At 39.8% G+C, this 12,415-nt stretch overlaps 1 protein-coding gene across 4 annotated transcripts in view; it reads right to left on the reverse strand.

Annotated features, from left to right (window-relative positions):
- The window catches only part of LOC114027750 (protocadherin gamma-C5-like), a 115,778-nt gene that overhangs the window by 89,956 nt on the left and 13,407 nt on the right, over positions 1 to 12,415 (reverse strand). Inside the window, exon 1 of one of the 4 annotated variants that reach the window (XM_027841871.1) lies at positions 7,211 to 9,722. The exons of the other annotated variants lie outside the window; for them this stretch is intronic. Within the exon in view, the coding sequence (XP_027697672.1) occupies positions 7,211 to 9,622 (2,412 nt within the window). The 5' untranslated portion in view covers positions 9,623 to 9,722. Of the gene's footprint in view, positions 1 to 7,210; positions 9,723 to 12,415 lie in introns of those variants that run through there. 4 annotated transcript variants of the gene reach the window in all.

The raw sequence follows: 12,415 nt of genomic DNA on the forward strand, positions 1-12,415 counted from the left end.
AGTCTCGTTCAGTTAAAGCCCGTGCGGTCCGGACCTCACCTGTTCGCAGCCCCAGGCTGAAGAGCCCCGGATCCGTGGCCTGCAATATGTGATAGGCCAGCCAGGCATTTTGTCCAGAATCAGCGTCCACCGCCACCACCTTGGTGACCAGGTAGCCTGGTTCAGCTGAGCGAGGGACCATGTCGAAGAGGGCTGAGCTGTCTGGGCCCAAAGTAGGGTAGAGGATGTTTGGGGCGTTGTCATTTCTATCCCAGATGAACACCTGCAGGGTAACATTGGCGCAGAGGGTGGGAGAGCCTGAGTCACAGGCCTGAAGAATCACCTCGAAGCTTCGGACCTGCTCATAGTCGAAGGAGCGTTGAGCAAAGATGTCCCCGTTGTGGCCACTGACAGACACGTAGGAGGATGGTGGCACAGGAGCTAGGTCACTGCCGATGATAGAATAAGACATCCGGCCATTCTCCTCTAGGTCCGGGTCAGAAGCAGAGACTCCAGCAATGGAGGCTCCAGAGGGGTTGTTTTCTGGGACGTAAACGATGTAAGAAGGGAGTAGGAAAACAGGAGGGTTATCATTAACGTCACCAACAACCAGGGTGAGGATTTTGCTGGTGAATAGAGAAGGGCTTCCTTTGTCTATGGCGATCAAGGTGATGTTATACTCTGGGATCTGTTCTCTGTCTAGGGGCCCATCTGTCATTAATTTGTAAGAGTTTTTTGAAGAAGATGTTATTTTAAATGGGACATTACCTTTTATTTTACAAGAGACCTCTCCATTGTGTCCAGAGTCTTTATCACGTGTTTTGATCAATGCAATCACGGTGCTAGGCAAAATGTCCTCTGGAATTACAGAGGGTATGGATTGTAATATAACCTCTGGAGCATTGTCATTTACGTCCAAAACTTCAATTTCAACTGTGCACTGTGTAACCAGTCCACCTCCATCCCTTGCTTCCACCACCAATGAGTAGTCTTTGTTTTTTTCAAAATCGATACTGTCTGCAGTTGTAATTTCCCCGCTATTAATATCTAGATCAAATACGTGCCAGTAGTCTTGACCCGTGCTTCGGAAAGAAAAGGCGATTTCTGCGTTGAGCAGCTCATCTTTGTCTGTGGCCATCACTTGCAGCACGGAGGAGCCCCGGGGCAGGTTCTCTGGAAGACTGGCTCTGTAAACATCCTGGCTGAAGACTGGGGCGTTATCATTAGCATCTATGACCTTGATCCGGATCTGAGCGGTGCTGCTTCGAGCAGGGTTTCCACCATCCACAGCAGTCAGGAACAATTGATGAGAACTCTGCGTCTCCCGATCCAGGGACTTTTCCAATACCAGTTCTGGGTATCTATTGCCATCTTTATTCTGCTTATTCACTAGTGAGAAATCAGTGTTGGGACTGAGATAGTATTTTTGAAGAGAGTTGATGCCAACATCTGCATCCTGTGCTGATAAAAGAATAAATCTGGCCCCTGGCAGGGTAGATTCGCTTATTTCCAAATCAAAGGCGTCTTGACTGAATTGTGGCGAATGGTCATTAATATCCTCTATCTCCACCGTTATGTGAAAAAAATTTAGTGGATTTTCAGCGACTGTTTCGAAATCGAGGGCACACACAGGCTTCTTCTCGCATAGCTGCTCTCTGTCTATTCTTTCTCTGATTACTAATTCCCCGCTCTCTGCGCTTACGGTAAAGTATTCTCTCTCTCCACTAACCCGCAGTTTCCGACTCCGCAAGCGCCGGACCTCCAGCCCCAGATCCTTAGCAAGGTTCCCAACCACAGATCCTTTCGACATTTCTTCTGGAATAGAATAGCGGATTTGCTCAGAAAGCGCTAGGCAGAACAAAGACGCCAAGAAGGGAAACAGTACCTGCGGCTTCAGTATTTTGCCTGTCTGGTTTTCCATTCTTCTTTCTTTATCCAGCTTTTTCTCCAACTCAGGTAGGCCTGGTTTCGCGTTTCCAGTTGCCACTGGGATTCTAAGAATCTCTGCAACTAAGGGTAAGAACCCCCCACTGTGTGTGGCGACGGATCCGTGCAGGATCTCCGGTTCAGCTAGCGCCAGGGACCGAATGCCGACTCTCCTTTAAGATGTGATCCCTGTGACTGCGCAGAGAATCGCCCAGCAGGAAGCTCCAGCAAATGAATGTTTCAGCTCAGCCTCTGTGCTGTCCGACAGCGGCGCTCAGAGTCGTTAGTGGAAACTGCAGTCTTTGAAGTAGCTTATGCAGCTAAAAGTTATTTTCAGCTTCTGTCCAATGTAACAATTCAATGTTTTGAAATATCAAATCCCTTAATTTTGTCTCTACGTATTTTTTTTACTCTTCCCAGAGTATCAGAGAAGCCACCAGTGGTTTTTTTTTTTCTTTTCGTTTTTCTGTTAAGGAGGCTCTGGTTCCAGACTACAGCACATTCCATCGAGTTTTGCTGTTGTTTCAAGGGCAAGGTTTCTTGACCATTACCCATCATTTCTACTTTAATTCCGCACAGAAATAATATGCACTTACTGTAGCGCATCCTCACTGGCGAAATCTCATAGAAAGCTATGTAGCCTAGTTATATTGAAAACCGTGCCATGGTGGATAGAGCGATGGGTTCAAATCCTGTCTCAATAACTAAGCAACTGTGACTGGCAAAACACTCTTGGAGTCTCAGTTTCCTCAAAGGGGGATAATAATGCACCTACCTCACAAAGTTGTGAGATTCAAAGTAAAGCACTCTAGCGTCTCTATGTTGATTATAGTTAACACCTCTGATTTCCATACTTCACTATCCTTCTATGTAATTTGTTCTCAGTTAAGAAAAAGACCCTCTTCATGTTTGAATGCACATTTTCTAATATTTCCTAGTATTTACAACAGTCCTAAAGTATTTGACAACAGGAAGGCACAGTTCCTTCTCTTCTAAGCTCATAAAAATAATTTTAGGCTTGATGGTATGGACTCACTGAGTAAGGACTTTCTAAGCTCCTATTTTTGCCATTGCAGAGTGAAGAGTCAATCAAGATCACTAGAAGTTTATTTGGACCATTTTTGCACTCTAAGGAAAGCTATCGGTTTATCCTGTCTTTATTGAGTCAAAAAGTATGGAGGCAATTTATCTAATGAGTTGCCCCCCTTCATTGAATACTTACTCTGTTTTAAAAATTTACGGAACTCTTTGATATTGGGAATGGAATAGTGGACAGTTTTTATTTTTTTAAAGTGATGAATATATTTTTTATATTTTCTCTCAGTCTGTCAAGAATTTCCTAAGCCACATGAAAACTTTCATAAGATTTTCTCACAAGTGATACCATCCTAAGATACTATAGCAGGTTTGCAATTCATTTTACAATGAAAGAAGACAGGGAAACTCAATTGCTTTTACACCAAACTGCCAGAAGAACCACAAAAGTGCGTTCTTTTCCTGATCATAGGGATAACTAACAAAGAAAAATCAAATATCTATTGTGTCATCTGTTGAATTACATGCAAATACTGTATGAAAATACAATTAAATGGTATCAGGGTTTGGCTCCTATTTTTGTTATCTCAAAGTTAACACTACAAAGTGTAGCAGAACATCAAACTTTCTTTTTAACAGCATTAAGTATATAATTGACAAAACATAATGAAACACACACACATCACCACATTAAGTTGTTTCACTTCATTTTCTAATAAAATAATGTGCCAACCATTTGATAAGCTATTTTTATTTCTGGTCAGTTTTCCTTTTTTTATTCGACCAAATATCATTACAGTGATGCTTTGTTGAATATCTATCAATATGAGCACCTTCTTCAAACACTGATAACACAGCATCTAAGAGGAACTGAGAGATAAGTGATATACAAGTGCTTACTTTTGAGGAGCCTTAGAAGACTGATGAAGACCTTTCAAAAACTGTACTGAATCTCAGACCAAGAATCTGCTTCAAACCTATTCCTAAGCTTCTTCTGAATGGCCTGGGAATTTGCCCAGATGCTTCTAACTTTCTGTAGCCATGCAACTGGAATTCAACTCAGAAAAAAAAAAGCTAAACAAGTCACCTTTAATTCCTCCTTTAAGAAACAAGTTGTAAAAATTAAGTGACCTTGCACAACTTAGACAGGTTTAACACATTCTTCTTACACAAATGAATTAATCAAGTAGAGTTATGAATACATTCAATCACTCATCAATTCACAAAGATCCTATGCCTTGATCAGTTGGGATTTATGCTGGGAATGCAGGGCTGGTTCAATATTAGGAAATCTATAGGCATAATTGATCATATCAATAACAAAAACAATAAAAATCACATGATCATATCAATAGATGCAGGAAAAAACTTGACAAAATAAAATACTCTTTCCTATTAAAACATAGGAACAAATGAAGCTTTTCATAAAATTATGAATAGTATCTATCTAAAACCAAGAGCAAGCATTATCTGTAATGGGGATAAACAAGAAACCTCCCTAATAAGATCAGAGGTAAAGCAAGGATGTCCATTATCACCTTATTCAATGTTGTGCTAGAAGTTTTAGCTATAGCAACAAGACAAGAAAAATAAATTAAAGAAATAAGAATAGGTAAAAAGGAAACAAAGCTATCACTCTTTGCAATGATATGATGGCATACTTAGAGAACCATAGAAAATCGACTAAAAAAATTTAGTTGAAACAACTAACTTCAGCAACGTTGCAGGATAAACCTATATACATTAACAGCATTTCTATATATTACCAACAAAATCCAGCAGAAAGAGATAGAAATAGAAATTCCATTTAAAAATAATAACAGACAGTATAAAATATTTGGGAGTATACCTGCTAAGACACACTCAGGAACTATAAGAACACAATTACAAAACATTTTTCACACAAAGACAGATCTAAACAATTGGAGGAATATTGATTGCTTATGGGTAGGCCAAGCCAATATAATAAAATGACAATTCTACCTAAATTAATTTACTTGTCCACTGTCATGCCAATCAAACAACTAAAGAATTATTTTATAGAGCTAGAAGAAATAATAACAAAATTCACCTGGAAGAACAAAAGGTCAAGAATTACGAAGGAAATCAATGGGAAAAAAAGGAAGGCAGTCTACCAGTGCCAGATTTCAAACTATATTATGAAATGGTAATCTTCAAAACAATCTAGTACTGACTAAGAAATAGAGTGGTTGATCAGTGGGATAGATTAAGTACACAGAAGTAATACACAGAAGTAAATGACTATTGTAATCTAGAGTTTGAAAAAAACAAAGATCCAAGCTCTTGGGTCAAGAACTCACTATTCAACAAAAATTGCTGGGAAAACTGGAAAGCACTTTGGCAGAAACTAGGAATAGACCAACATCTCACACTGTACATCAAGTTAAGGTCAAAATGGGTACATAAAAGATGGCATAAACAAATTATAGGAACATGGAAAAATTATCTGTCAGATCTATGGATTGTATGACCAAGCAAGAGATAGAGACGATCATGGAAAGTAAAATACATAATTTTGATTACATTCAATTAAAAAGGTTTTGCACAAACAAAACCAATGCAGCCAAAATTAGAGGGAAAGAAGGAAACTAGGGGAACTTTTTTTCAGCAAGTCTCTCTAATAAAGGCCTAATTTCTCAAATATATAGGGAACCAAGCCAAATTCATAAAAATAAGAACTGTTCTCCAATTGATAAATGGTCTAAGGATCTGAACAGGAAATTTTCAGAAGAAATTAAAGCTATCAATAATCATATGAAAAAATTACTCTACATCACTAATAATTAGAGGCATGCAAATTAGAATAACTCTCACAATCATCAGATTGGCTAACATGACAGAAAAGGAAAATGACAGATGCTAGAGAGGCTCTGGAAAAAATAGATATATTACTGCATTGTTGATGGAGTTGTGAATTGGTCTAATCATTCTGGAGAACAATTTGGAACTATGCCTAAAGAACTATAAAACTGTGCACACCCTATTATCCAACAATAACACTACTAGGTCTGCATCCTAAAGAAATTAAAAGGGAGGGGGAGGACCTACATGTACAAAAATATTTATAGCAGCTCTTTTTGCAATAGCAAAGAGTTGGAAATTGAGGGGATGCCTATATATTGGGAATGGCTGAACAGGTTGTGTTATATGATTGTATTGGAATACTATTGTGTTGTAAGAAATGACAAGGTGGATGGTTTGAAAAAAACTGAGAAGACTTATACGAATTGAAGCAAAGTGAAGTAAACAGAACTGGGAGATCATTTGTGCACAGTAACAGTAATATTTTACAATGATCAACTGTGAAAGACTTAGCTACTCTGATCAATATAATGATCCAAAGCATTTCCAAATGGCTCATAATGAAAAATGCTATCCTCCCAAGAGAGTGGTTGATGAATTCTGGATGCAGATTGAAGCATATTTTTTCACTTTATTTTTCTTGCTTTTGGGGGTATGCAACATGGCTAATATGGAAATATGTTTTGCATGACTTCACATCTATAGTTGATATCATAGTTTACCTTCTCAATGGGAGGGGAAGGGGCTGAAGAGAAAGAGAGTGTTTGGAATTCAAAATAAAAATATGTGTAAAAAAAATCAGTCATATGTGTAAGGATCAGGAAGGCATATGAACTGTTGCAAAATGAAACAATCAGAACCAGGGATACAATATGCACAAAAACTACCACAAAACAGATGGAAATACTAAAAATAAAATGAGGAGCTAAATGCCATTAGTAAAATGACCAAATTTGGCCCTAAAGAAGAATTGAGAAAATGCAACTCCCTCCTTTCTTTGCAGAGATTATGAGTATGTGATATAGCATGACTTGTTAAAAATGGTTGATGGGCTTGTTGACTTTGTTGCATTGCCTTTGTTAGAAGGCTTGATTTGCTAGGGAGGGATGGGGGGGAAGGAATATATTCATGAACAAATGTGATATAAAACAAAATATGTCTATGAAATAAAAATAAAATAAAATTTAAAATAGTTGAAGTATAGGATAAATAACATGGAAAAAAGTCTCATCCCCCAAACAAGTAAAATCACAAATAATGCCATTCTACATGTTTCGTAGTTTAAATATCACCATGAGAGTAAATCTAATCAAATCCAATATACTTTTAAACATCTTTCAAATAAAAAGTTTAACCACCTGTATCTAAAAAAGAATAAAAAGTCAAATGAAAAACCCCAGGAATATATTTTCCTTCAGAGTAGAGATTAGGAAAGAATTAAACTCACTTGAACAAAAGCAGATTCATCTTTGCATTCTTGCAAATCTCTGACTCTTGATAAAGGTTCCTTTTTATCACAGCTCTGAATACTTAGAAGAGTGTCTGCATAGTTGGGTTGGGGAAAGATCGACTGGCTCTTTGGAGAGTCTGTGCTGAGGCAAACCTGGTGGGAATAGGTCTGAAGAAAAGCTTGTACTCCATCAATCCCAGCAAACTGAGTGTCAGGGATACCTCCAACATAGTCATTAGTTGACTCCAACAGCCATGACGTCCTACACTGGCAGAGTCTGAATGTCAGTAAAACAATGATGAAAATGAAGAACAAGCAGGACACAGCAGCTACAGCAATGACCAGGTAGAATGTGAGGCTAGAGTCATCTGAAGACTTAGGAGCTTCTAGGTTGCTGAGGTCAGAGAATATCTCAGGGATGCTGTCAGCTACAGCTACTGTGATACTCACTGTGGTAGATAGAGAGGGTTCCCCTTTGTCTGTGACTGCAACCACCAGTTTCTGCTTAAGGGTATCTTTGTCTGTAAAGGCCCGGGCAGTCCTGACCTCCCCTGTGTGCAGTCCTACTGAGAAAAGCCCAGGTTCAGTGACCTTGAGGAGACTGTAAGACAGCCAAGCATTCTGTCCTGAGTCTCTATCCACTGCCACCACTTTGGTTACCAAATAGCCTGGCTCTGCAGAGTGAGGGGCCAACTCTACTCCAGTAGAGCCATCTGTGGGGAAAGTGGGGTACAGGATTTCAGGGGCATTGTCATTCTGATCCAGGATGAACAGAGTCAGAGAAACATTACTGCTGAGAGGAGGGTCCCCAGAGTCTTGGGCTATTACTCGTAGTTGCAAATCTTGGAATTGTTCATAATCAAAGGATCTAAGAGCATAGAGGACTCCTGTCTCTGAGTTGATGGAGACATAATCTCTCTGAACGTCACCCTCAATGGAGTAAATGATACGGGAATTCTCTTCACTGTCGGGATCATGGGCAGTCATGGAATAGATAGATGAGCCTCTGGGGTTGTTCTCCAGAATGTAGACAGAATAAGATGTTTGACTAAAGCTGGGAGGGTTGTCATTGATGTCTGTAACTCTCAGAGAAAGTTGAGTAACTGTAAAAAGGGGAGGAGTACCCTGATCAGAAGCCGTCACTGTGACATTATATTCGGAGATTTGCTCCCTGTCTAGAACGCCTTCTGTCACCAAACGTTGATAATTATTAAGAGATCGTTGGAGTTTGAAAGGCAGATTAGCCGGGATCGAACAAACGACATAACCATTTTCCCCAGAGTCTTGGTCATGTAAATTGAAAAGGGCAACGATTGTCCCAGGTGGAGAGTTTTCCGGAACAGAGCTAGTGAAAGAAGTGATGGTCACTTCTGGGGCATTGTCATTCACATCCGTGACTTTAACAGCCACTTTTGTGCTCCCAGAGAGCCCTGGTCCATCATTGGCTTGAATTTCTAACTCATAAAGCTTAGTTTTCTCGTAATCCAACAACTGTTTAGTTAGTATTTCTCCTATATGGGAATCTAAGTAAAAAATATCTGAAACTGGTCTTTTAAGATTCTGGAATGAATATGTCACTTCCCCGTTGATTCCTTCATCCCTATCAGTAGCGTTCACTCTGAGTAGTACAGTTCCGACTGCCACATTTTCTGGAACAGTCACGTGATAAATAGACTGAGTAAATACTGGTGCGTTGTCATTCAAATCCAAGACAACCACGCGAATGCGGACGGTGCCAGAGAGGGCTGGATCTCCCCCATCCAAAGCCAGGAGGGTGAGATGGTAAACAGGCTCCTCTTCCCGATCTAGGGCCTGCTCCAGTACCAGTTCTGGATACTTGACTCCATTGTCTCCAGTTCGCACAAGCAGGGAGAAGTGATTACTCGGGCTCAGCTGGTAGTTCTGGAGGGAGTTCATTCCCACATCTGCATCCCACGCACTGGGAAGCCGAAACTTGGCTCCTTGGGCTTCATTTTCATTGATTTTAACATCTAATTCTTCTGCCTGGAAACGAGGGGAGTTGTCATTAACATCTTTTATTTCCACTTCTATGGAATACAGGTCCATTCTATCCTCAACTAGAAGCTCAAAACCTATCAAACACTGAGGGCTCTGAGTGCAGAGCTCTTCCCTGTCTATTCTGTCTGCTGCGACTAAGCTGCCTTTTCTGACATTCAGTGCAAAAGGCTGAGTCCTACCTCGAGACACGATGCGAGCTCCGCGCTCTGACAACTCCCTCGGTTCCAACCCCAGGTCCTTGGCGATGTCGCCAACAAAAGAGCCTTTCTCCATTTCCTCGGGCACAGAATACAGTATTTTCCTGGCTCCTGTCTCCCACAGCATGCCAAGGAGAAAGCAAAGCAAAACAACTTTCCTTCTGCCATTCCCAAGCTTCTGTCCAGCAACCATTGTTGCAGCGCGGCAGAATTGTTTTGTATATTCTGTTTAGAGCACAACGTCCAGAGAAGCTGTGAGTTCCCCGGAGATGAGGCAATCAGCATTGACCAGTGGATTTCTGAGTTCAGAGGACTCGGGGGCTGAATTTCTGAGCAACCTTAGCTGCTCTATGTCTGATTTGCTAGTGTCTTAGAAGCAGGAGGGCGGGGATAGTCCTGCTGGATCTCTGAATATACTTTTCTCCTTGGTTGGTGAACAGCGGCGCCCAGAGTCTCAAACTGTTACCGCACGACCAAGTAAAGGAAATTATTGAAAATCTTCTTTCTCTAAAAATTCCTTTATTTCTTTTAGACATAATTAAAAACAACATCTTTGTTACTTCTTATCTGAAATGCAGCGATGATACAAAAAGCATGTTGTAAATATTTGTGGCTATTTCCCTCGGAAAACACTCTCTCCCATTCTTTTGGTCAAACCAGTTTGACAATGAGCTGTTTTAACACTTTTTGTCAATGACTTAGGTAAAGACAAGATATAATAGCCTACTTATCAGATTTTCAGGTGACTCAAAGAAGAAACGCCTAACCTGATCTAGGACGGAGTAAGGATCCAAAAAGACGTTTACAAGACTTAGGCATTAGGTTGAATCTAGGAAGGTAAAAGTCAATAAAGACACATGGAAAGTCTTACAATTGGCTCAATAAATAAGTTTTGCAAGTACAAGATGGTTGAGGGCATGATTAGACAGCAGTTTGAAAAAGACCTAGGTATATTGCAACTTTTGCATATGTATACATATGTGCACATATACATATGTGTTTATCTACATTTATATAAATATAAATTCAATATGAAGTAGCTGTGTAAGACGCGACAGCCAAAATAACCAATGTAATTTTGCGCTCCATTAAGAGAAACATTTCTGGCAATAGGAAGGTGATAATTCTTCTGTGCTCTTCTCTGCTCAGACCACATCTGCAACATTGTATTCAATTCTTGGAGTTATGATTTAGGAAGGACATTGATTGGTAAACTTCAGAGTGTTCAAAGGAGCAACTGGGTGGCACAGTGGATAGAGTGCTGGGCCTGGAGTCAGGATTCAAATCCAGCCTTAGACACTTATTAGCTGTGTGACCCTGGGCAAGTCACTTAACTCTGCCTCAGTTTCCTCATCTGTAAAATGAGCTGGAGAAAGAAATGGCAAAACACTCCAGCATCTCAGGCCAAGAAAACCCCAAATGAGGTCATGAAAAGTTGGATGCAACTGAACAGCAACAGCAAAAATTCAGAGGAGTACAACTGGGATGGTGAAGAGCCTGCAGTCCACACTAAATTGAAGTAATTGGAGAAGTGTATCCTGGAGAAGGAAAAGACTCAGGAAAGCATGAAAGATGTTTTCAAGTATTTGAAAGATTGTACTATAGAAGAGAGATCAGATTGATTCTTTTTGGCTCCAGATAATAGAAGTCAGAGCAATGGATGGAAGCTGCAAAGATGAAAATTTAGGTTTGATATCAAGAGAAACTTCTTAATTATCAAAGCTAGTTTAATGTGGGGTGGGTAGCCTTACGATGCAGTGTTTCCTTCTCATTGGATATTTGAAGTACAGGCTGGATGATCACTTGTAAAATATGTTGTAGTTGGGATTCCTTTTTGCACATAGGTTGGACTAGTTGAATGCTGGACTCTTTTCCATCTCTAAAGTTCATTATCCTGTGGTTGTTTCTATTTTCTTCCGTGGGTTCTCATTTTCTAATTCTTCATCCTGAGACTCAGTAGGAAGATTCTAGGAACTCCCAATGTAAATCAACCCCTCCATATTCTCTTGAACAATGATTTATGTGACAGAGAAACAAAGACACCTCTTTTTCATGAAGTGGAGATTTTTTTCCTGAGGTTTTCATATTGACCTCTGACCTCACTTGAGAAAATCTTGGTCATCATTTGCTTATTTAACACAGGTCTAGAAACTGGGGAGGGATCACATTTGATCCTCATAACAACTCTGTGAGGTAGGTACTATTCTTTCCATTTTACAGTTGAGGAAACTAAGGCATATAGTGGTTAAGTGATTTTCCCAGGGTCACACAACTAGTAGGTACCAGAGGTCAGATTTGAACTCGTCTTCCTAACTCCAGGGCCAGCACTTTATCCACCTTGACAGTAGTCGCTGCTGTATTGTATTATGTCAATTAAATTGATATATTTGTATGTTATATATGTCTTCTTCATCTTGGATCACAAATACACCCTCGGTTCTTTAAAAATGCTGTTTATTTGTTTAGTTTGTATATTCTCATGCTCATTTTTGCATCTGTATTCCTTAGAACCTGAAAATTTTATTGATCTTTCTCCATCCAAAAATTAGATATTTTTCAAAAGAAGAAACAGATCCTGGGAATTTCCTTTAAGCTTTAGTAATGGTGACAAAGCTATTCATAAGAAACAGAATTTTTTGTGCATAGCCTTTGATCCAACAATAGCACTTCTAGGGCTGTATCCCAAAGAGATCATACAAATGAGAAAAGGAACCACACGTACAAAAATATTTATAGCAGTTCTTTCTGTGGTGGCAAAGAATTGGAAATTGAGGTGATGCCCATCAATTGGGGAATGACTGAACAAGTTGTGGTATATGAATGTAATGGAATACTATTGTGGTATAAGAAGTGATGAGCAGGCAGACTTCAGAAAAACCTGGAAAGACTTGTAAGGACTGATGCTGAATGAAGTGAGAAGAACCAGGACAATGTTGTACACAGTAACAGCCACGTTGTGCGATGACTAACGTTGATAGACTTAGCC

The sequence above is a fragment of the Vombatus ursinus genome, unplaced genomic scaffold (genome assembly GCF_900497805.2).
Source record: "Vombatus ursinus unplaced genomic scaffold, bare-nosed wombat genome assembly UNPS02014863.1, whole genome shotgun sequence".
Lineage (NCBI taxonomy): Eukaryota > Metazoa > Chordata > Mammalia > Diprotodontia > Vombatidae > Vombatus > Vombatus ursinus.